The sequence below is a fragment of the Corapipo altera genome, unplaced genomic scaffold, assembly GCF_003945725.1.
Source record: "Corapipo altera isolate COAL_440 unplaced genomic scaffold, ASM394572v1 22b, whole genome shotgun sequence".
Taxonomy (NCBI): Eukaryota; Metazoa; Chordata; class Aves; order Passeriformes; family Pipridae; genus Corapipo; species Corapipo altera.
In genome coordinates, this window is record NW_020884876.1 from 26237987 (window position 1) to 26262579 (window position 24593).

Below are 24593 nucleotides of genomic sequence, written 5' to 3' on the forward strand. Positions count from 1 at the left end.
GAACATTCAACTATAAACTGTCAGACGAATGCTTCTTCACACATGCCCACCCCCCCTTAATTTGTGACATGGATTCAAAGTACTGCAACGTAAAAAGCAACAGAAGGTCTCCACCACCAGATTATTCTGGATTACTGCCCACCCTATGCAAAGAATGAAAAAAAATTTAGAGGAGAAAAACAACAGGACCAAAACAGTCTCTTAAGTGACTATTGATACTTCAAACAATAGTCCAAACCTGTTTCTTGTTCATGCTAAAACAAAAGCCCACCAAGAAAATTAAAATGGACAGCCTAAAGCAGACACCTGGTATAGCATATAGCTCTTCCAGAAGAGTCAGTATATGACTGAAACAGGATCTTGTAAATAAAAGGGTAACCTTAATAATAATCAGATCTATCATTCCCTACAATGCTATATTACATATAAATAGGTAACCACATCGAGCAGTATAGAAAAGACAAGCTGCATGTGTGCATGAGTCTATGCACACACACATATGCAACTAGCAAGACTTGCATCTCTCTACTAGATCTTTTTTTCATTCATCTTAGGTGTTTTATTATGTTCTTTTGTCTTTGTCCTCTGCTCCTCCAGATGATTTCTGCCTGAAGCACTTTTAATCTTGCAAGCAAGAGTCACTTTGTCAAGTCAAGACAGCAAGAACAGAGAAGAGGTAATAGAAAACACACACAAAGAAAATTAAACTACAGAAACAGTACAGTCTAGAAACAGCATATGTGAAACTGAGAGCTCTTTAAGCTTTACCTTTTCTTTGGGATGATCTTTGCCTGTGCTACTGTGTCTAACCTTTTCTAACTGTACCTACTCTAAAAGTCTTAATCCTAATGTGACTCAAGTTAGCAGACTACGAATGCCAATCTAGACATTACACAAACAAATAAGAGGAAAACACTTTCCTACAGAGATTTTTAATTTTTCATTAAATTATTTCCCTTACTGTATTAGAACAAACATTGATTTTTACAGATACATGTTATATTAGAACAAACACTGATTTTTTTTCTTGCATAATCTGATAGAGCTGTCAATTGTCTATACTTTTTCCAAGTTATGTACAAAATATGGCTTCTTAGCAACAAAATAACACATATGTAAAGCTAAAAGTTAGTCTGAACGGGCATTTGTAGGATGTTAAAATGTGGGATAGCGTTTTAGACTTGAAGTATACGTTCCTAATCAATCTAACATTATTCTACTGATAGCCTTTTCAATAAACAAGTTAAAATTACTTTTTCCTCTTACTTGGCCTAAAAATAAAACACATAAATAAATTAAAATAAGCAATACAAAGCTGAGGATACAAAGTTCCAGAACTGCCAGTATCGAAGAAGAAGCTGAGACTTCAGACTTCAACAAGCTTTGATTCTGGCCTCTGGCCTAAACTATGCAAGTAAGTACATATAAATTGTACAATATATGTATACAGTACAATGTCTGTATAAATATACTTACGGTACCAGTTTGAGTTACTGAACAAATATAGGATCTGATTCTGTACAAAGCCCTCAGGCACATTTTCACCAGCAACAGTAGGAATTTTGCCTGAATAAGACACCCAGGCTCAAAATTGGTACTGTTAGCTCTAACTGTATGTCAGATCAGTGTTCTTCTGTCAGATGTTATGAAATACTGATCCGTAACACAGCACTTTTTCCAGCTAAGTTCCCCAAAAACCTTAAACATAGAAAGGAAGTACTTGAAAGGAATAGGGCTAACCATGAGTCCACAGTGGTTCTTAAACTGTCTGGTATGAAGATACAGGATCATGGAATCATTAAGGCTGGAAGAGACCTCTAAGATCATCGAGTTCAACCTTTGATCAAACACCACCATGTCCACTAAACAGTATCACAAAGTGCCACGTCCACTCAGTTTTTGAAAACTTCCAGGGTGACTTTACCACTCCTCTGGAGACCCTGTTCCTGTTTTTAGTGAAGAAATTTTTCCTAACATCCAACCTGAACCTCCTCTAACACAACTTGAAGCCATTTCCCCTTGTCCTGTCACTAGTTAACTGAGAGAAGAGGCCAACCCCCACCTTGCTACAACCTCCCTTCAGGTAGCTGTTGAGAGTGATGAGGGCTCCTCTGAGTGCTCCTTCTCTGGACTGAACAACACAACTCCCTCTGTTGCTCCCCATAGGACTAACTGTCATCCTGCAATTTAACGGAGACAACAGGAGGAGTCACATAAATTTGCATGGTCTTATATGTTTACCAGAATCCTTAAATGGAAATCTGACATCACTACTATCAGTGGTTACTGATGTCTGAAACCAGGTTTATTTTAATACTTAGGTACTATTTATTCTTTCTTATAAAATACTTCTTTAAGTCTGTTTATTAAAAAGCCTGTTTCTAAATTCTGCTTTTAATATGATCACCAACTGTGTATATAAACCCACTTTTTTAAAATTCACTAAAAGGCTGTGATACTTAAATTACCACGTATCTCATAACTCTTTTCTTACCCACCTTACAGAAATGACAACCTCTGAAGCAGTCATCATCTTTGCATTAAGGGAAGGTATATGTGTAATTTTGCGTAGTAGGAAAATATATCAAGCTTTCTGACACATCCTCTACAAGTGTTTCAAATATAGTAAGTTAAGAAACAAAATCTCAGCCCTTGTCCTGTTGGGTGTTAATAAAATTCCATCTGGTCACTTAGGAGCTGTGCCAACATTACCACACAAAGAGCCTTTAAGCTGTTTGAATGTTCAAGAGTCATTTGACAGCTTTTTTATTTACCTTTTTTTTTGTCAAATATGCACCTAATAGTGTACAGATGGCTAGGTTTTAACAAGTTTACTTGTATGTAAACATGAAACTAACCTTGAAAGTAAACTGCTGAGGTTTTGCTTTGGGTTGTTGCTTGGGTTATACGTTTTTCTTCTAACATTTAGGATTGTTCAGTTTACTGCTACTCCAAGTTCCTTATTAGGCAAATACAAAGTGAAAGTGAAAACTTGGTGCCTAGTTTTCCTAAAACTGCAAACATAGTAAGAATCTGCTCAGCCTGCTCAGAGCCAACAGAATGGGAGTAGGTACATGAAGTCTCAGTAGACAGCAAGTTAAAGGAATGTTCACTGATAAAAATCTTCACAGGGGAAACAAATCCCAAGAACTGCTCTGGGCAATGAGAGAGATTTCAGCAGCAGATGGATAATAAGCTCAGTGTATACTAAGTATATATCTTTTAGTGCCAAAAGCAGTTCTAAATTTATTCTCTAGTCACTGTGATAAAAGATGTGTACTTAATACAGAAAAATAAATTTCACTCTGTAATTTATATTCAAACTTGAAAAGCAAAATTGGTTTGCCAAAAAAAAGAAACCCACTCCTCATTTAAAAAAAACGTTCCGGGTGACCTGATCTAGCTTCAGAGTTACCCAGCTCGGTAGAGGAGGCTGTATTAGGTGATGTCCCCAGTGACTTCATTTTCTGTGTAAAGCTATTATTCCATGTGATGAGGTTGTATACATCATAAACACATAGCACTGAATTTGCCTAGCCTGGTCTGTTGCCTTCAATAATCATTCTAATAGCCTCTAAATTATCAGAGAGGATTCAAAATGTTGCAAGACTGGCAGAGGTAATTTAGGTCATCCACTTCTGCACTATACTGAGCCAAAACAGACAGGTAAAAGAACCTTGAATGGTTCACCAGGCTCTCAGCTAGAAGATCAATTGTCTGGGATGTGAGAAATACATAGTGAGAGAAAAATGCTGTTTCAGTTACAAGAAGTGGTTTAGTAACACTCCCTCCTCATTCCTATCCCTCAACACCTTTTAACTGAATCAAGAATAAAATCTGTAAATTAATGGAATTAATTTATATCTTAAATCTCTGTAAAATATGCACTCAGTATACAGATAAGGGTCCAATTCTGTCACTATTTATCAGAGTGTAACTCTTTCATTCTTACTGGAGTATTCTGTAAGCAGTCTTATATGTGTGCATAAACTCTGGGAGGTCCAAAGACCAATCTACTACAGAAAATAAAATGGGTCTGAGTAGTGGAAAATAGAGACTAACCTAGGAAAAACTGTGAAGATTTAAGGAAAGACTATAAAAGATCTAAGAACAGAACATAACAGTGTTTCTATGCATGTTCTGTAGTTACTTAGTGATATATTTTTAAAGGTATCTTGGCACCTTAAATGAAGATGTATAACTCCTGTTCCAAAATCTTACACTTTTATCAATTAATAACTCTTTGGTTTGCTACTGGGTTTTTTTGCATGTGATTATGAGAAAAAAAAGTGTTGTACCTGCCTGCAAATGCATACCATTCTAGAAGGAAGTTTGGACCTTGAACATCTTTGTGAATGGTAAGCCCTTTTAAAAGCTCTTAAATGAGGGAGACTTGTATTTCCCAGTCCTTTTCTAAGTAAAGAAATTGTTTTGTTTGTTGGATCTTCAAGTAGATAATTTTAAACTCAAGATTGATCAGAGCACTCTAGTAACCCATTTTCTCCTGGTCCAGATACTGATTAAGTTTCCCCATGGCACTTGCTACCACTGTCCTGTGCAGAAATAGTTCCCTCAGCACGTATGCTCTACGAGAAACCTCTGACACCTGACACAGAACAAATAACAGGTATTGAAAGGCTGAGGGCTCATGCAACACACTTCAATGAAACTTCAGCAAGGAAAAGTAAATATCAACCCTGATATAATTATAAAGGTAATTTTGTATTCTATTCTTTTACATTTAATATTAATATAAAATAAAACAAATAAAAAAGGTAATAAGTAAATAAGCTTAGTGGTTCCTAATTAAAAAGACATAAAGGCATTCTGTTATGCAACAACACTCATGCAAGTTCCATTTTCCTTCTTGACAAGATACATATCCTAAACCAGCTGATCTACTACACTCATCCCTGCAGTTATCTTTTTATGGAAACACACAGTTTTCCCCCAGTTCTCTATCCCAGCAGAAGGTTGAGAGTTGCAGCCTCTGCATCTTGTCAGACTGGGGGACTTCACAATGATGCTCCAAAGCACACATATTGCTTAGATACGAAGTCTTAATGGTAGTTTATTTTGTTCTCCAGAGCACTTTAAAATGTGCTTTTGTTTTTATTTATTTTTCCCAGAAATGACCAAAAAACATCCCTACTTTTAATTGCAAGCTACAAGATAATTACAAACAATGCATGAAAGCTTTCAGCCCTGAAAATACATTGTTTGAATGTGATGAGTGTGTGCAAACAAGTTCATAATGGAAGTGACCTGCCATTTGTTATTGTTTAGTTTTCAGTAAAAGTTTCTTAGAAATAGGTTGGTTGCAATTCTAATGAGAGACTCTGAACCCCTTTTTTACAAATGTCTTACAATTAAAAACTCACATGGTTCTAAGTAATTGTTTGCGTGTATTCTCCTACTAACATCACTTTCATCATTTTTATCCCAAGGAGGGAAGAGAGGGAAAGACTATCACATAAAAATGCACCTTTCCAGCTGAAGACACAACTGTTAAACCTGTAATTAAAAAATTTCCTTTAACCACAGAAGGGCTAATAGAAGTGTGACGGTTTCCTCATGCCATGGAGAAAAAGGCTTTTAATATTCTCTAATGCCAATGAAGGATACAAAGGAAACTAAGTCCGTTCTGGAAAGCACTGCTTCTAGGCTAGTGAGACTGTCTGATGCCACTGGTCCTTTAATTTAGAAGTTTAGCAAAAATTACTAAAATGGCCCCAATCAACAACATGCATTTTGTAGGCAGATTTTGGTGCCCACATATCACAAACTGAAGACTAGGCTGTCAGCATCATTCATCTACAAGCTTTTAGGGCCAAAACATACTCTAGAGTTAGTCTGTTTTTATAGGTATCGTGTATGGCTTTAAACCTGGTGTTACTAAGATTAGTAGACATCTGCGGTTAATCCCTCTAGTGATAAATATTTACCTATTAACGCAGTTATTTGTTTTCACTTACGAATGCACAGGATGTAGAACAGCAACAAAAACACTGCAGTGATAGGATCGGCTCAGATCATCTCTGAAGGATTCAACTGAGTTTTCCTGTAAGACTGACATAAAACTGCAGAATTGGATGGCAAAATTAAGATGGTGTACAAACTGTTTAATATAACCCTATTTTAAAAAAAGATTTGCACAAAACCCATTAGTATTCTGCATGACTGCTGCAGTTACAAGTGATCATTAACCTCTGCAAAGCATTTAAGAGTTTTATTTAGTAAAAATTATACAACAGTGACAATGCAGTAAACGTGATACTGATGTTCTGAGGCAGCACATTACACTACATATGCACAGCTGGGTAAATCATAATCCGAATGTTACAGTCCTCAAGCATTACTTCAAATCACTATGACGAACATTGGAATGAGTGAGACAGGACAATATGTATCCACTAAAAATACGTTTTAGGAGAGAGAAAATCTGACAGTACAAATAAGGGGGAAAAAAATCTTCAAAAGAAAAGGCTACTTTATATGTCTTAAATCTCAGGACTCTTAATTAAACTGTTAATCCTCCATTCAATCAGTTGTGTTTGGACAACATCCCAAAAACAAGTGAAATGCTCCCAAGAGACACATATTTACAGGAAGCTCAATAAAAAAGGCAACCAGGACTATTTTTCTTTTCAAAAAGAAATATATCTTTAAAGACAAAAGATTTCTGCAAAATGCCACTTGCTACACTGAGCTGCGAGTCATTTGCTTCCCCCACAAGCAGGATCTGAGTGTGCTGCAAAGTGGAGGAGTGATTTGCTTTCACTGCTTAATAACAATCTCTCAGACTAAGTAAAGAGTCATATTGACAGAAACTGAAAGGGGTCAGGCTCTGCATACAATCTGCAGGTCTCAAGGATGAAGGGCAGAGCTAACAGCAGATAGGGAGGACAAACAAGTCCTTGTGATGTGTTTCACAAGGGATGCAAGAATGTGTGACACTTGGATACAGTTGCACATGTTATACCCCCAAATTAAGAATGGCTACCATACTCCCAAAGACATGTATCCCTCTGATGGCCAAGCAGATCTTGACTGACCCTTAAATCACAGGGGAGGAAAAAAATCAGGTTTATATGCAGAGATGACTGTAGAAAGCCTACCTCCCATGCTCCCATTCACCGGACACCAAATTCTGGAGAAATTTAACTTTTTTTCCTTTGAAGTTCCACATGCATTCAGTTTAAGCCCAAATGCAGAACTCTCCTAGTTCTCTCAGGTAGCTTCGTCATCAAATTTATGTGTTAGTCTTACTGGGATCTCTGAGGGTGTGGCTCTTCTTGGCCCTTCTTTGAATGTGCCCCAAAACCACAGGCAACAGGAATTCTCGGAGAAAGGCACCAGCATTTAACAGAAAGCGCATGGCAAAAATGTCAAAGTGCCTTTTGCACATTGGTCTGAACATGAAAATAAAGCAAATGCTATCCTCTGCCTGAAAGGATTTAAACACAGTTTCTCAGAAACATACTTGAATCCAATTTTTCATGTGAGGACTGAAACACCTCTTACCTCTTCTGTTGAGATATATTTCATATTGGATGGGGCTTTGAGTAACCTGTTTCTAGTGGAAGGTGTCCCTGCCCACGGCAGGAGGGTTAGAACTAGATGATCTTTAATGTACCTTCCAACCCAAACCATTCTATGGTTCTACGTTAAGCAATTGATGCATAAAAAAATAAGTAGTCACAGGAGAAAGTGCTGGAACAAAAAAATCTCCATCTTTTAAAAAAATATTCCTTAAAAAATAGGCTTTGACACACACTACTATTAGGCCTGATGTACTGGTCTGTTTGAGGGTATACCTTTAATTTCAGGCAGAGAAAAAGCTTAGACTTTTAGAGCTATTTGGAGCTCTTTCCTGCATAAACATGTGCCTTACACAAGGAAGGTGAAGGTGGTAACTCAGTCGTGCCTCTTCCTCCATTCACATTTGAAAAGAATGTGAAGGCTTGAAGTTTTCTTAGAAATATCCACCTTTAAGAAATAATTTCAGGCCCTGGGCTTAAGGCAGAAACCATGCTGATCGGAAAATGATATGCATATTAATTACGGGTGGTTTCCTGCTGAGCTCAGTAGCTGAGCCTACTCTCAAATCTCCAGGCATCTTTTATTTAGACAGCCAAAACTCCTGGCTCAGGTTTCTGAACGCCATACTGGAAACCAGCACCTCAAAACCAGAGCATATCTGTAATGTAGTCTGTCCCTAACCATGCCTCTACAAAGAAACTACCACTGCAGTAAGTCAGTAAGTATTTCAGGATATTCATGTTATTTATTTTACACAGACTCTTAAAAGGACTGAGCTTCTGATCAACTGCCAGTCTTTTTGCCATTAGGGATGAAAGAAGCAGTGATACTTCAGAAGGCAGAGATGCAGAGCACAGAAGTCAAAACTCAGCATGATTTTCTGGGATGATTCCTGACCAGCTCCTGCATGCAACAATGACGCCGCAGCCTTCAGCATAACTGAGTGCACTGAGGAGTTATTTATGGACTGCTTAACAGCCAAGAGACACTAACAATCTTCACAATGGTCTGTCATGGTCTGAAAAATTTCAATAATGTGCCCTAGCCCATCCTCCACTAGGTATCTTGTACCAACATTAAGGAACAGTCCGGTCCTCTCTATATCACATGTTTATAGTGTTTAGGTCAAGGAAATTCTTCTCGGTCAGCATATGTAACTCCCACAAATGCCAGCCACAAAGGGACCACAGTTGAGGAAAGAATCTCTCTCCTATTAAGTTTTCTGATTACGCTGGGGTTTTTTCCTGAAACTTTATTTTCTCAATTATAATTGGTCTCTTGAAAGTGGAAGAAAGGGGAAGTGGATAAAAGAATAGCTCAAAAATTGTCATATGTTACAGGGGTAAAGCTTAGAGACACTCCAAGGAGTAAACGTGCGGCAGCCAAAAGCTGCTGTCATTTTTAACCACTGTTCATACGCTGAGGTTTTAATGAAATTAATAAGACCAGGATTCTTCTGGATCAGCAGGCATCAAACAGTACAGCTTTGTTGCTGACCACATTTCATTTACTCTTAGAAGCTGCACATAAGAATAAAAATTTAAAAGAGCATTATGAGGTTTAATATTCTTCCTCTCCATCTTAAAAAACACACAAAAGCCTCATATGGAATGTTATTGAGGTAATATTAATACAGTCAGCAATTGATTCAGAAAGCATTATTTATCAGGAAAACTGTTAATTGTTCAGCTATAAGCACAAGATAAAAAAAAAAAAAAATCTTTCTCCTTCTTCAGGTCCCATTGGAACAGGCAGTTAGGCACAACGAATAATAGTTCGGTCCCCGCTGGTAATTTCAAATCTGCTATAAATCCAACAGATGACAGGACACACATAGTTCCTTCTATATCTCATCTACATATCAGGCTTTCTCAGACTAAGCACTCCCCTATTCTATGTCAGCACTTCCATGCGTAGTAAGAGCCAGACTCCTCTATGTAAAAGATTACAGGAAGGCCCAGAGGGAGAGAACTAAAAACTCTACTCCACACCGAAGAATCTAAAATACCCCAGGAAATACATCTCTGTTCCTCACCACCGTTTTATACTGAAGTTTGTCTTCCCTTTGAGTAGGATCCACTGTGATAACCTCTTGAAAAACAGTGTGGTTATGTCCTACTATGGAAGCATTATATGCCTCTGTCAAAAGGAATTATTTTCTGATCTAGTTGAGCAGAAGTTTTCATTGTCCTACAAGTCTACAGCATGGCTGTCTAGAAGGATAAAAACTGTGGAAGATGCTACCAAATAACTCTGTTAGGATCTATCTTGGAAAAGCTTCCTTTTGCTCCAGGTTGATAAAAATTTATTACCGAAGATGAAAAAAAGTTAATAATAATACACAAGTAAAATACAATGTGTTGGGATAAATTCACCTAATTTAGGTAGAGGTTTTTACCTCTACAGTTAATACAGATACAGGCAATAACAGACAGACTTTGGATATAACTAAACTGCAGGACTCAAGACAGCTTCCAAGTATGGGTTCTGGCTCATCAGAAAGCTCAAGGTATGCACTCTCCCCTGCTTAGCTGGAAAGGAACACGGACATATCATAAAATCATAGAACCAGTCCTGAAATCCAAAAAGATTACATCAACAACATGTAGACAAAGAGAGAACTATGGCACGATCAGTTGGGCCTTCACATGAAGATCTGCACCCACTGGTTTCCCATTAATTGCTACTGCAAGTCAATCTCAATGCATTTCTCACCAGCTAAATAAGTAATGTAGCACAGAAAGAGCTGAAATCCTATTTAGGCTATCCCTGATAATCCATCTTTTATCCCCAGTGTGATTCTGCATAATTAAGTCTGTTGGGTGTGTACGAAGTAAGGTTTGACATCTTCTATTCACTTCCATTAACTTAGAGTAACTCATGGTTACTTGTAACTGCAGCTACTGTAAGTTACAGGTACTTGTAGACTAACGAAATCCCCTAGGCAATTTTTAAAGTGTATAGACTTTAATTTTCCTTTATAAATAAACAAAAATTAATAGTTATTATAGTTTATATATAAAATAAGTAAAAAAAGTTTAATTTTCCTAGAGTCACAGTTATGAAGGGTTTATCATTGCTTTATCAAGAAGTCAAATATAAGTCTACCAGCTTTATTCAGAAAGGTTAAACCACAGATTTTGAGTATGCAGTTTGCACTTAAAACCAGTATAGCCTGAAGGTAGATATGCATTTGGAATCCTTCCAGACAACACTAAATTTGGGGGAACAGCTGGCATACCAAATAGGAATTTAGAGGCACCATTCAGAAACCTGGGGGCTGGATCAACAGAAGTCTCCTGAAGTTCAACAAGAGTAAGGTGTGAGTTCTGCAGCTAAGGTAGAATAACCCCAAGTGTCTATGCAGGCTGGGAACAAACTGTTGCAAAGACACAGGGGTTACAGAGGATGCCAAGTAAAACATGAGGCAGCAGCATGCTCCCAAAGTAAATAAAGCAAACTGTATATTGCTTATATTAGGAACGTGACCAGCAGATCGAGGCTCTGCTTCATGCCTGCAAGGATTTGTGTCTCCTACAATTCTTTCTCTGTCTGGTTCTGTATGTCCCAGATCAAGGATACTAAAAACTAGAGACAGTGTAGGACAGAGCTATCAAGATGGGCATGTTCCCACAAGAAGTAAGAGGAGGCTGAGGGCTTCTTTAATCTGGCAAAGAGAAGGCTAAGGGGGAGGGCCTCAAGCTACCTGAAGGGATGTTACAAAAACTACAGAGGCTTCAAGTAATAGCTACGCAAAGTCATAGCCGACCTGGTTCAAGTGTTGCCAACAGTCCTGTTTCAAAATCCTTCCAAATGATGATTCTGCATTTCTTCTATGAATCTGTTCAAATTTCAGCTCAAAACAACTTCACTCTTTCTACCACAGGACTTATTACAGAGCCTCCAAGTAGGACATGCTTATTACAGGTACAGCCAAGTCTTGCTGTATGACTTGCTTGGTCCAACTAAAAATTAGCAGAGTACAGACTGGAAAATTCCTGACCTGACTATTCCTGCTATCTACCTCTCAAACAACAAATCTTTTCCTTTTCTTTCCAAACAGGTTAAATACCTTTTTGTTCTACAAAACAGGAAATGGTTTGGGGCTCAAGAAGGAGAAGTCTCAAACACAAGTAAAAAGTACTCCTTTTACATCTAAAATTATTCCATTTCACTTGCTAATAGAACTAATTTTTATTATGAGATTCCTGTATTGCATTTACTCAACAGTGCGTGTATTTTTGGTACTGCTTTAATTCCCACATATATGAAGACAAAATTTATTGCAAAATACCATGGAAGATAAGTCTTACTATTGGGAAAAAGCAACTTGCTAAGTATGCTGTAAAATTATCTTGACTTGGTAAGTCCTTCACTCTACTCCAGAAGGATTTGAGCACAACTCTGGAGAACAGAAAAGATGGACTCCCTTTCACTGTGTAAAGGCACAGTGTTTCTTCAGTTGTAAAGGCAAAATGAAAGGAGCTTGAATGAGGATTGCCTTCTGTAACAGTATCTTAATACTGAGGAAAGATTAATTATTTCTATCTCTAAAGAAAAAAAGAAAGCATTAAAAATGTGACTTCTGCTTAAAAAAAAAAAATCTCAAAATACATGAGATGACAGTATATATGACACAAATGGAACACAAGCACCACAGAGGTGATTTTGTGAACTGTTTACTAGCAGAGCTGCAAAAGTATATTAACTGTCCATATTCCTATTAAAGCAAGCAATTAGGAACTTCCCAGACTATTAATCGTCAGGAGGTGATACATATATAATGAAGTAATTATCAAAATACCTATAAACTTTACATTTTAAAGTGAACAAGGAGTTTTGGTCTGAGCATAGGCCTTTGAAAATGCTGGTGTTACTATAATGCATTTTGCACCTTGATACCTCTTTTAGCGATGTAATATCACACTAGAACACCATATTTAGGAGCAAATGTTTTCACATATATCAAACCAATATTTTTTTGCACAGCATACCTTTCATTTGTTATGCTACTTGTTTACCTTCACATTTCAGAGTTCAAGGTAAAAACCTAGTTTTCACCTAATTTCTATTGCCCCATCTGGGTCAATAATAACCTTCTGCAATACATTAACTTTACATCCTGAATGAAGGTGGGAGTAGAGAGGAAGGCAACTTTTTACAAGCCACTATCTCGGTCTTCTTGTTTTCACTTTTTTAAAGAAACAGATGGGAGGGGGCTAAATTTGACCTTGGTTTTATTTATCTGCTTCACTTTTTATGAAGATAAAACTGTTGATAAATATTATCTTCACTCTTGCACTTAAAAGGCTATTTAGATGAATTAGTGTTTATAGATACCTCTGAAGAGGATTTTTTTTTTTTAATGACAGAGTTCAGTGCTCTTATCTTTTCAGTAACTGTCTGTTTGTCACCCGTTGCTAGCACGTCTACCTTTTCTCTCTAATGCATGGGAAGTCAGATTTTCTCATCTTTATCTGACATCACGATACACTGAACTGACTAGTCTTTTGAGAATACAACTCCTAATTCCCTTATGCCACAAATTCTCCAGTGTACTAATCATGTGCAACTTTTTGTGGCTTTCACAGATGTGACTCACTGCAAAAAAAACCCCTGTATGCAGATCTTACAGCTGTTAATTGTATGATGAATATTTAAACATGAGGCTTTGTCAAGTCATCTCAAATATGAAGGCACCGTGGGCATCATTATATTGCACATCACTTTATTACCCATTATCCTATGGTCATTTATGTCCAGGCAGAGTATAAAAGCTACAGTTTGGACCCAATTACCATCTTAAATCAAATCTGCAGCCTCTTTACGCATAATGCAGGGCAAAGGGGAACTGAGGCTACAATCTGACTACACAGAGGCTTCATCAGCAAAGCTGGTTTCAACAGATTACCTTTTCTAAATGCTCTGCAATGAGGTCACTTATAGCACTGCACTACAGTGTCATTTAAATCTACAACACACGCTTAAACCTGTCATTTGTTAGAGTTTTCTGTACTCAATTTAAAGAAGTCATGTCTCAGCACTGAATAAAAAGTTTTACTTTCATTAAATTAATACCTCAATGCCTCTTTATAAGCTGTGTTGAGCATGCAGATCTTTCATGTCAAAGCAACTAGACTTTCTTGTCTGATGGTTTTACGTTAGATTACATTAGATGAAGCAGCAGAAACACCTAAAATTAAAAGATTCAGATGATATGCTGAATTCTGGGGACAAATTAATTCTTCAAACACAGAGCAGAATAGTATGCTCATCTAAACAAGCAGAATTGGGCTTCTAAACAACTAAGCCTTGGAAAGTCCAACATACGCTACAAGATCAAAGCCTAAGCAGTAAAGAATCTGTTATGTAAACACAATAACCACAATGGACATCAAAACCCTATTCTGATTGTTCTTTGAGATTCCAGCAAGTAAGTGTTGAAACAAAAATTGTTAAAATATGAATATTTTAATTCCAAATTGTGATCAAACTCAGAAGTCTTTTTTTATAAGGTGCTTTTTCAAGAAGTCAGGAAGCAGAAAGAAAGAAAAAAATGAGGAGCTTGCAAGAATTCCTGAGTTTTCAAGTTTGATATCTACTCCTTGATCTCAAATTTACATCTCTGCCCAAAGAGAGTTCAATCTTAAACTGCAAGCAGGCTCCTCAGCACATTTTCAATTGTAAGAAATAAATTTTTGGTAATGGGAAAAAAAATTAATAGACTCATCTATTTATTTTTTAAGAAATAAAAGGGTCAAACAGAAAAGCCTATGTTTCAAAAACCTGCCAAAGATTAAGTCATTTTTTAAATGTGCCCATTGACCAGCTTTAAAACAAATCCAGCAAGTTCTTTATGTACAGCCAAAGATGCTATTTTGTTGATGACCACTTATGATTTTAGAAATAAAGCAGTTTAGTTTAGCTAAGTATGCTCACTTCCAAGAGATACCTCTCTGTTGTGACCCCTAAAGTACAGAAAACTGTTCAGAACTGGAACAGCTAAAAGCAGGCTAAAAACAATCCAGTAGTCCACAGCTGTTGCTTTTTATCAGAAAGCCTACTTAATATCAATTTAAAGAAAAAAAGAAAATGTAAAACAGGCCACCCCTTGCTAACGTGAAGTGCTGTATTATCTAGGGCATTTCTCTCTCCAGCCATCTGTTTTGAGTTGGGTACACGCACAGAACTCAAATTTTATGTTCACAGGAGAACCCTACCCATCCCTTCCAGAGACTGTATGAGAAGTCTTAAATTCTACCTTGTTCTCAACAGCCCAAAAAAAAGAATGGTGATACCTCGTAAAGAGAGAACGTTCTGGCCTTCATAAAGATATGCAAGCACTTCAGATAATTTCTGGACTTAAGTTGCATTACGAAGAAGTATATTGAACTGCTTTTTGTTTCCTTCCACCATTCCTAACTTCGAAGAACTAAGTGTCCACACTAGTATATATCTGATTAGAAGCATAATGTGTAAAAAGTCTTGCAAAAAGGAATTCCTAACATCTTCCAGGAATATCAGAAAGCATCAAAATCCATCATCTAATGGCTACAACAAAGCAAGTTTCTGAAACAGAGTTTTGAAACCTTAATTTCTCCTTTTCCCCTATGCTGCTACAAGATAGAACAAAGGTCACTGTATGTATATTAATAGCTTATGGCACCGTGCTTATTATTCCTTTTTCAGGAGGATGTCCTAACATGATGATCTCCATGTTAAATTGGTTTCTCCTTTGATATAACAAATTATGCAAACTACATACACAAACTATATAATTCCACCAATTTTAAAGAAAAAAATAAAGTTCACCAAATCATTTTCTTTACCATAGAACATGGTTCTTTCTTCATTTAGCAAGTTCCTTCAGATGCTATGTATTAGTATAGCATCATACCTAGGAATAAAAGACATGTAAACAGTGCTTCTGATAGTAAAAACTGGTCCAATGTCTGTCATTCTTTCTCCAGTTGTATAAACTAGAGAGCCAATATTACTACACCTTGAAAGGATGGGGTGACACATCATTTTACATGGTTTCATCAAAACAGGACAGTTTAAGCTGTACTACAGCCGAGTCAGAAAAGCAAGAGTCCAGTGACTTCAGTGGCACTCAGTGTGGGCTTTGTGTGGGTACAGGAATGCTGTATAAATAGCATTTATACAAATAGGGCCCAATTCTGTACAATTTCTTTCCTCCAAGATACATTCTTTCATATATTCTCACTTATTGTACATTAGGCAAAACTGAAGGAAGATTTTAAGCTGGCTGTAGAAAATTGCTTCACCTCTTGAAATTAGAAAGTTGTGCATCAGTTTTTCAATTCTTTCCCTAACAATAATGGTGAAAAGGGTAGATGATAAAAGAAGCTGTTATATATTTAACTAATAAAGACAGAACCTGAGGAGAAGAGAGAGTATGACATGGGAGGAAAGATGGAAAAGAACAGGTAATGGAAGAAAGCTGTTTTAGAAAACTGGGTAAAGAAATAAAGAAGCCTGAAGAAATAGGACAGCTGTGAAAGACAGTGCAAAGAGTAAGAAAGAATTATTAGGCAAAACAGAAAAGACTTTAAGAAAGTAAGTACATTGTAACATCAGATACAGAAATGTGGGTTTTGCCTGGAAAGTGCATACTGTATTTCAGGCTCTACTGTATTGATTAGTATCTTTAACTGAACTGAAGCACCATTGTCCTATAAACAAACAGGTAATGGGATTTTTGTTGCAAAAGCTTAAAAAAAAATAAAAAAAGGCCAAAAAATCCCCCATGAGCCTGCTTGGTTCCTGTGAACAATCCCTTATGAACATGTTCCTTCTCTTTCTCTCAATCACCAATGTTTCCCTGCTCTTCCCCAATTCCATATGGCAGGAGCCAGCATGTCTATATATTCTCGCTGAGTTTTGCAGAGAACTGAGTAAGAAAGCCTGTCAGGTTTTGGAGGATGAGAGCAAATATATCTGTATAAAGTGTAGTAATGCACTTCTAAATTAATTTGATCATACCACATTTTTACAAGGAACATGTTCACAGACCAGTTTTCTGTTGTGGTTGTCCTTTTTTTTTCCCCTCTCAGAGATCAACATCCTGATCCTAAAATCAGATTGATGCATAAACAAGGGAGAAGAAGGAAGAAAAATAATGGCTAGTAGTTACTTAGGAGAGAGGGGAAAAAAAGAGAGAGAACGACAAGTATGAAAATGCCTCGTAACTGTTCACTGCTGCTCCTCTTGATGGTCACATTCACTCACTGTTCACTCCCTTTAATTTGTTCACTGAAGTTCAGGCAGGGTGTCTTAGGTATTTGTACAACAGGGTTCTAAAACTGCCAGCAATCCAGTGACATCCAGTGTGCACAGTGAACGACTGCTGAAGGAACAGTGGTCATATATATAAGATGCTATTACCAAGTACAGCAGACTCAGTAAACTGACTTCAGTCAGTTCTTCCAGAGGCCCAAGAGGGGTAAGTTAAACATTCTGTGGACAGGGAAGATTTAAACAAGAAAGATGTGTACAATCCTGCTTCGGTTTCAAAACCCTTTTCTCTTCCTATGCTTTGTTCCTGCTGTCAAGATAAAACAGTGTTTTGATTTAAAGAAATTGTTCCAAAGGCTTCATGTAGCACAAGGAGTTTTTTGGGAGTACTGAACTTAAGTTTTGCCTGCAGGGTACTGGGTGCTGTTGACAGTGAGCACGATGCGATTTCTCCACAGAGAAGGGATACAGGAATGAACTTAGCAAGGCTGAAGAAAGGAAAAGGTATGCTACTGGTGGTATGCTAGTGGCATGTACTGTAAGGTAGCATTCAAGGCTAGAAGCATTAAAATAGTCCAATTAATTTAAGTCACTGGACTGTCTATCCAACATCAAAGACAAGCAGCATTTCTAAGTACACCCTCAAGAGGACCTCCTAGCTGCCAGAGAGCAGGCCACCATCAGCAAGAGGCAGACCTCCCCAGTCAAACACACCCCGACCCTAGAGATTATAAAGGCTTGCAGACATTCACGTGGTATGTTTCTGATATTTATGAAAAAGAGCTAGGCTTGCAGCATTTTTGTCTTCCACTCACAAAGCACTGTCATAGAATTAATCCATGTGGTATAATGCCATTTTATTTCCAGTCTGGGTATAATTAAGGGTAAAAAGGGGTGGAACAGAGTTTGTGAAGTGCTGGGTACAAGAGCTCTTTCCCAACTGTAGACCTCTACTGTACAGAAGATAGGATGAAAGATGAGTGTTCTGTTGTATCTGCCGTTCTTTTCGGACTGATGTATTCTAGAGGTAAAAACAATTACCCAAAGGTAAAGAATGTAATAAGGATGCGGTTTTCAACTGCAGGTTTTGTGCCCGGCTGCTCTATATTAGTACATCAGGAAGGCTATACATGCACAGGCAGCTGACAGTGGATATGAGAACTCAAGACTACCAGGAGATGCTAAGGTCACATCGCCATGTCTCCCAAACACAGGCCTGTTCCCCACAGGCTCACTGACAGCCTCGACAAATTTCTAAAAGGTTTTGTTCTTTCTCTTCATGTTATCCATCCTATACTGCTTAGCTGCTCCTCCATGAATCACAGTCTTCTCACTCAGTCTCCATCTCTCAGTCCAGCCTTTCTCCCAAATACATTTGCAGAGCACAGGCAGTAAGCCCGAAAAAAAGGCTGCTATTCACCATGTGAGTTTAATGACCTGCTTAACTGGGTTTAATCAGAGCCAACTGATAGGAAGGGTCAACAAAAAAATTAAATTATACACAAGTTTTGCATATGTCTCCAAAATCATTGTGTCCATCAGGCTGGTAAGTATCAGTGGATGGAACCATCTGACAAATTCAAACACTGATTAACTTTCATGAACCTCCCTGAGTTATCACTAACATGAATTAATAGCTTAATGTTTTAATAGAAGCTCAGAATTGGCTTATGCCTTAGATGTTACTATAATACATGACTACGTAGCAGTAAGCTTGTAAGAGATGTTAAATATTAGGGAAATGGGACCTAATATTGAAATGGATCACTGAAGATATTTCCTTCACAAGAGTGTGATTTTTTTGTTTGTTTTCCCTGACTTTTCAGTGTGTAAATGTGATTTCTGTTAGAGGTTTCTGTCTGACCTATAAATGAAAATCATGCAAGCATTTAATTTATTTTAAACTGCAAAGTTTAACACAACTTTATACGTGCATCTACAGTGTCTCAATTAATGTGTACGGTTAATTTCATTTACCTCAGATGTATACACATTTATTCCCTGACATTTCTTATCATAATTTGTGAAGATATATCTGAAAGTGCTTCAAGTCAGAGATATTTCTAAGACACGTGCCCTGCCCACACACACACTTGCAACAGTTCAGGCATGCTGTATTTATTTGCAAGTCCCAGAGCATCATGCACTAAATTCTGTCCTTTATCTTGAGTCAAATGAACAGCAGTTATCTGGTTTATAGATTTGACAAATTCTTCTGGATGCCTGCCAGCTTTATAATCTACTTGAACTATAGCTTAAGAACAGTGTGATATCACCAGGGTTTCTGCACAACTTCAAAGCTCCCTAAGCTAGAGCTGTGCAGTTCTCAGGCTGAATAAACGTCGCCAGGCTATGTGCACAGCTTACAGGCTCCTTGAACCACAGTCATTTGTTTCAGAGGGTTTACAAATTCTATTAGGCATATCTGGAGCGCATGTAAATGCTAATATAAATCATCTATTTTTTTGCACTAAAAGAAACTTCAACATTCAGAAATACAGGGCTTTTAACTGTCATTTTACTCTACCAAAACAAATTTCATTTAGTTGCCATTATAATAAAATTTGTAAATAGAAACAATTTTCTATACCATATTTAACAAAAAGAGGCCCTGGGAGATTGTCCTTTCAGTGAAAGCTGCTACTTTTAAAATCCCTTACTAGGAAAAGCTCCTAGTCTAATTAAAATAAAACTACCATTAAAAAAATAAATTCTCCATTAGCTGGAGAACACATATTAACATTTTAAAACACCTAATTTCCAGAAGCTTAGATGGAGTTCCTAATCTGTGTTAATCTGGAAACAAGTTAGAATCTGAAACGTAGTGCCTTTGACAGTATCAAGACAGTATGAATGCTCATTTTCTCAAACACATCATGTGAACAGACCCAGGTGAACCACTCGACAGTGGAAAGTGGGTTTTCTCTTATGTAAGTAACTGGGTCACTGTCTAATGTCCCTTTGTTATGGTAAAACATGAACTTCATCCTGTGATACAGTTAAGAAGGGATAATGACCAACCTCCTTGACAGATGCCACAGATGAATCTCCATAGCTTTCTCTCCCGTCAAACAGTAATGACATTATTTTCTCCTTTATTGAGCAAATGCTAGTTTATGCTAATCTCTTCTTTTTGTTTTACATATTTATTAATAATTAAATTCTGACAACTTTCAAAAATAATTCAGCTTTACTTGAGGAAGATGGAAAATTACATTGAGTCTTCTCAAGGACTGTCAACAGCAAACAACTGTTACTACAAAAAAAAAAAGTAAAATTATCTGATTATTTATATTACCCCAGCTATTTTCTTAATATTGGTGGGAGGGGCATAGAGTAGAATTCCTCCTTTCTTCCTCCTATTTCTGTCTTCTGTTATTCTATTCATCCATCTTTCCTCTACTTCTAGTATTTCTCCCCTTCACGCACTTCCCTTCAGGGATTTTTGTTCTCTTCTATTCCTGTCTTGTTAGCTTTCTCATTTCCATTATTACTGGTTTGTTTCCTTCAGGTTTCAGCTGTTCTTTTGCCCCTTCTTTTTCCACTTTTAGTTTGATGCTAAGGATGTTCCTCATAGACTTCTGAAACTACCTCTGAATATTCTGTTCTCAGGAAACATACTTGTGAAAGAATCCTTTAACCTAAAGCTAAAGACAAAATTGGTTGGTTTCAGTCTCACATAATAACAGAAGATCACAAACATTGGCCTGAACACAGGAACTTATTCACTGCAGAAGGTCAATCAGAAGTAACCTAACCTCTCTGCTTCAGAAGTACACTTCAAGGAGCATCAGTGAAGCAAAAGAGATGCACTCTAAAAGCAGTTTCCTTCATGTTTATGCTTTAAAAGAGAAGACTTTTGCCAAAATCAGCCTTGTTTTTTTCAGAAATGCTAATGCAAAACGTTATACTGGCTTAAACTGGTGTATTCTGGCTGTCCAGAACTAATATGCTGGTGGTTTTAGAAGCCTCATTGTTTTAGCAAAACCTTTAAAAGAATTACATATTATCTTTTTGTGCAATTGACATCTCTCTTCTCCAAGCAGTTTATTAGTCGAACTTGCATTTCTTGTAAGAAAACTAGCAAAAGAGCTCTGACGATGGAAGACTTTTTTCATTAGCTTTCATTTCTCTCATCTAAGGCTACTGATTACAATTTTTTAATCACAAACATGCTAGTTTATCCCTATCTTCCCAAAAGCATTAGTGTACACAGCCATCCCTGAAGCTTCACACCCTCTCGCCTCCTCTATTTCATCAACCAATATCCTGAAGACAGGTCGTGGTTTGTTACACCCTGCTCTGTGGTTCACAGCTGGTTGCATATGCTAATTCTTATGGGAAACTGAGAGAGGAAATTGAGTATATTTGGAGGAGAGGGGCAATATAAATCCTTGCTCTGACAACAGCGCAGCTAAATGGACAGCACTTAAATAAATCCATCTACACTACAGACTGGGAATCTGACATATCTTGTCATTGTGCTCTTAATGCTACGTATTGTAAGGAGAGTCTAGCAAGCTGCTTTCGCAGTTTGTTGCCCAACTAAGCACCTAAGTTAGAGCAGAGGCTGCCTTCCATTTCCTGCTAGCAAAACTAGTACTCTCAAAATGGAAGAAGACTTTTATAAGCTTTCACTACTACAGATTGTAAGTGACACTTCAAATAAAATGATAACTGCCACAAAAAAAATTGTGTCCTGTATTTGTATTCTGCATACAAACACTTTTATATGGTGTTTCTCCTCTTTTGGGTTCAATGGATTACTGTTGAGTGGTCAAATTGCAACTGAGTTCCTAATTTTTATTTTATTAATTTATGTCCGCGGAATAATTGCAGTCTGCTTACAATACACTCCATGGGCCACTGCTCTAAAATAGAAAGATTTTCTTGGATACAGTGTGTTTGCATGAGTATACCAGTTGTGTTTTTCAAGCTTACAAGCAAGAATTGACTGAGGAAATGGACCATTCATTGTGAAACTGAAGCATTACGTTAATAAATGAAAAGTAAAAGCCTGTAATTGTTTTTGTAAAAACAGAACAAAAGTAGTGGTGGTGCACGTCATCTGAAGTATTCAAAGTTCTCTACTGAGAGCAGTACTCAAGGCGACTTGCCTCTCGAAGTCAGAAGTTGAATACTGTTTAAACTGTACTCAGACACAGCTCTAAAAACTATAAACACAAGAAACAAAAGTTACAATTTTGGATAGAACCAGTATTAGTGAGAAAAAATAGCTATCCTCTAGGAGGAAACAACTGCCATGATAATGTCTTCAGAGGAACACACACTTGGAAACAGTGTAGCAGAAGAGATGTTTCTATACTGTAAAGATAATGCAGATCCATGTATACATAACAAGCATTTTTAACTACAGAAGTGTTTTGATTGGAGTTAGAATATACCTGCTTGGGCTTCCATGTTATATCTCCAGTATAGAAACCAGTTAATACTACACCAACATTCACAAACACAGAATAGACCATATATTTTACCATAAGACATTACTGCACTCTCTGCCACAAACACTTGTTTGTTGAGCATCATTTCAGGAGAGATATAAAAGCTGTTGGAAAAACAACTTCATCTTTGATTTAACTCTAAGGATTTTCAGCTTTTATGCAATGTGTTACCAAAAAGAAAGCTGTAAGCTGAATGGGGCAAACCGAGTGCGTTGACTGTATAAGTTTAAACACAGATCTTAAAAATGAAAAGTCATTACAGTTGCTAGCCAAGGTGAAAATGATTTCAGTCTTTGCCACTCACAAGAGTTGCTGCAGAGGCTAAAGTTTGCTCTGATTTTAAAGACAGTGGAATCAGACCCTGATACGTGAAGAAGGGGAAACAAAAAAAGAGGTTCCTCAGTATTTTCACAAGCTGTATCTCTGGGCAGTTATGGACGGGTGCTGACAGATTCTACAGGAAAATTATTTCAGTCTTCCCAAAAATAATTATAACTACTCTTACTTTTGCAGCAAGCTGTAGCAGATTCTCAAGATTCTCAAGCTGTTTTCAAACTTGCCTGCAAGTGAACCGTAGTCTCATCTAAAAAGGAGTGCTGTGCTCATTCTGCACCAGCTTTTCTGAACAGGTTTTAGCTGATGCCCTGAAGTTATTATTTTTGCAAGCCAAAAGAGCTATAACTAGACTTTGACCAGAATGAAGAGAGTACCAGTCCTACTTTGTGAATGTAGATTGGAAACACATGCCAACTGTATCTTGGTGTCTTGTCTTTTCAACCCTCATGGAGAAGAGATCTTCGCTACAGTGTTACAGTTATTCCTAATTCTGATGAAATCTGACAATTATTCCTTATGCCTGACCCTGCCAGCTTCTACCTTCAATCATTCTCCAAAGGTTCTCCATTGCTTTAAAGGAGTTAAATAAGTATTTAACCCCATTTCACAACCAGAAAAACTGAGGCACTGCAACTGCTTCTTTACATGGAAACTTCTAGTTAAAAGTGAAAGATACATGTGATCTGCAAAGAAACTACTGATTTACCTAAGGCCACAGGAAGTGCTGATGTCAAACCTCCGAGGCAAATTCAGGAACCGCCACCTCCTTACTCTGGTAGAGAACCAAAGTTCCTTGCCCTCTGGACCTGCAACCTTGATCCCACCATCACATCTGGCAGACTGGCTGGGTCTTTGGCAGCTCCATGTGGGCACCCCCTACGTATCCCTGGGATCTACACTACTGCCAGATTTCTGGAAAATCTGTTTTATGATGGCTGTTTCAGACCAGGAGAGCTGCAGCTTTGTGCAAGAGGATGGGGTGGAGAAGGCAAGACAAATTCACCAACAGCTTTGTAAAGCAAAACCGAATACCACACTTCCTAGACTCATATGGCATTTGTTGGACACTTCGTACAAGTGTCAATCAGCGTGAAACTACTTAATTAACAGTCTCATGATAAAAAAGGAAGAGATAACATGGCTGCATTTCTAGGCATAATTAATGCCCTAAGAGCCAGAGAAATACGAGGATCCTCGTCTCCCACAAACAATAAGCAAGAGATTACAAAACAACCTAAACGTACTACCCCAACTTGTCTCCATTATGCAAACAGTAACTGGGAAAGAGCCCTGGGGGTGCCTTATATAACTCCTTGCTCTGAGTCCCCCGTGGCACTGGGGGAATTCGTGCTTCCCCTAACCTGAATGCCCACCCGGGGCCGTGCGGGAGCCCCGCGGGCTGGGCTGGGCACGGCGGGCGGGCGGCACCGGCGCAGCACCCGCGCAAACTTTGCGCCGCAGGGGCCGGGCAGCGGCCGCGGCAGCGCCGGGGGCACTCGGGGGGCTCCTCCCGGGCGGCGGCCGACGCGAAAGTTGCAGCAGTCACCCCTCTCCGCCCGCCGGAGCCGAGCGGGCGGCGGCCTCCCGGGGGCAGAGGGGCGGCGGCAGGGGCTGCACGGCGCGGGGCTGGGGCGACTTACCCATGGTGCCGCCGCGGCCTCTTCCTCCTGCTCCTGCTCCTCCTGCTGCTGCTGCTGCTCTTGCAGCCGCCGCCTCTCCGCCGGCGCGGAGGGAGGCGCGGGAGGCGGGGGCGCGGAGCGGGGCGCGGCAGCGGCGCGGAGCCTGCGTGCGGCGGGCTATGAGTCAGGGCAGCACATCCGGGCACGGCCGGGGAGACACCCCGCCCGACCGCCGGGCAGCACCGTGCCGCCGCCGCCGGGGAAGGGCGGGCAGCCGCGCAGGGAGGAGGCGGTGCAGGGCCGGCGGCAGCGCCCCCGGCGGGGAAGGAGGCGGCTGGGGGGCGGGTCCGCGCTGGGAGTGGTGGCTGCCGCCCCT

The 24593-nt window shown here is 38.7% G+C and overlaps 1 protein-coding gene across 3 annotated transcripts in view; it reads right to left on the bottom strand.

Moving 5' to 3' along the window:
* The window catches only part of RAP1GDS1 (Rap1 GTPase-GDP dissociation stimulator 1), a 93620-nt gene extending 69259 nt beyond the window's left edge, over positions 1-24361 (bottom strand). For 2 of the 3 annotated variants that reach the window (XM_027636214.1, XM_027636213.1), the window contains exon 1: positions 24239-24361. In XM_027636214.1, coding sequence (XP_027492015.1) covers positions 24239-24242 — 4 coding nt within the window. In that variant the 5' untranslated portion in view covers positions 24243-24361. The remainder of the gene's footprint in view (positions 1-24238) is intronic. The other variant, XM_027636215.1, reaches the window with a different exon arrangement.
* Between the last annotated feature and the right edge of the window lie 232 nt (positions 24362-24593).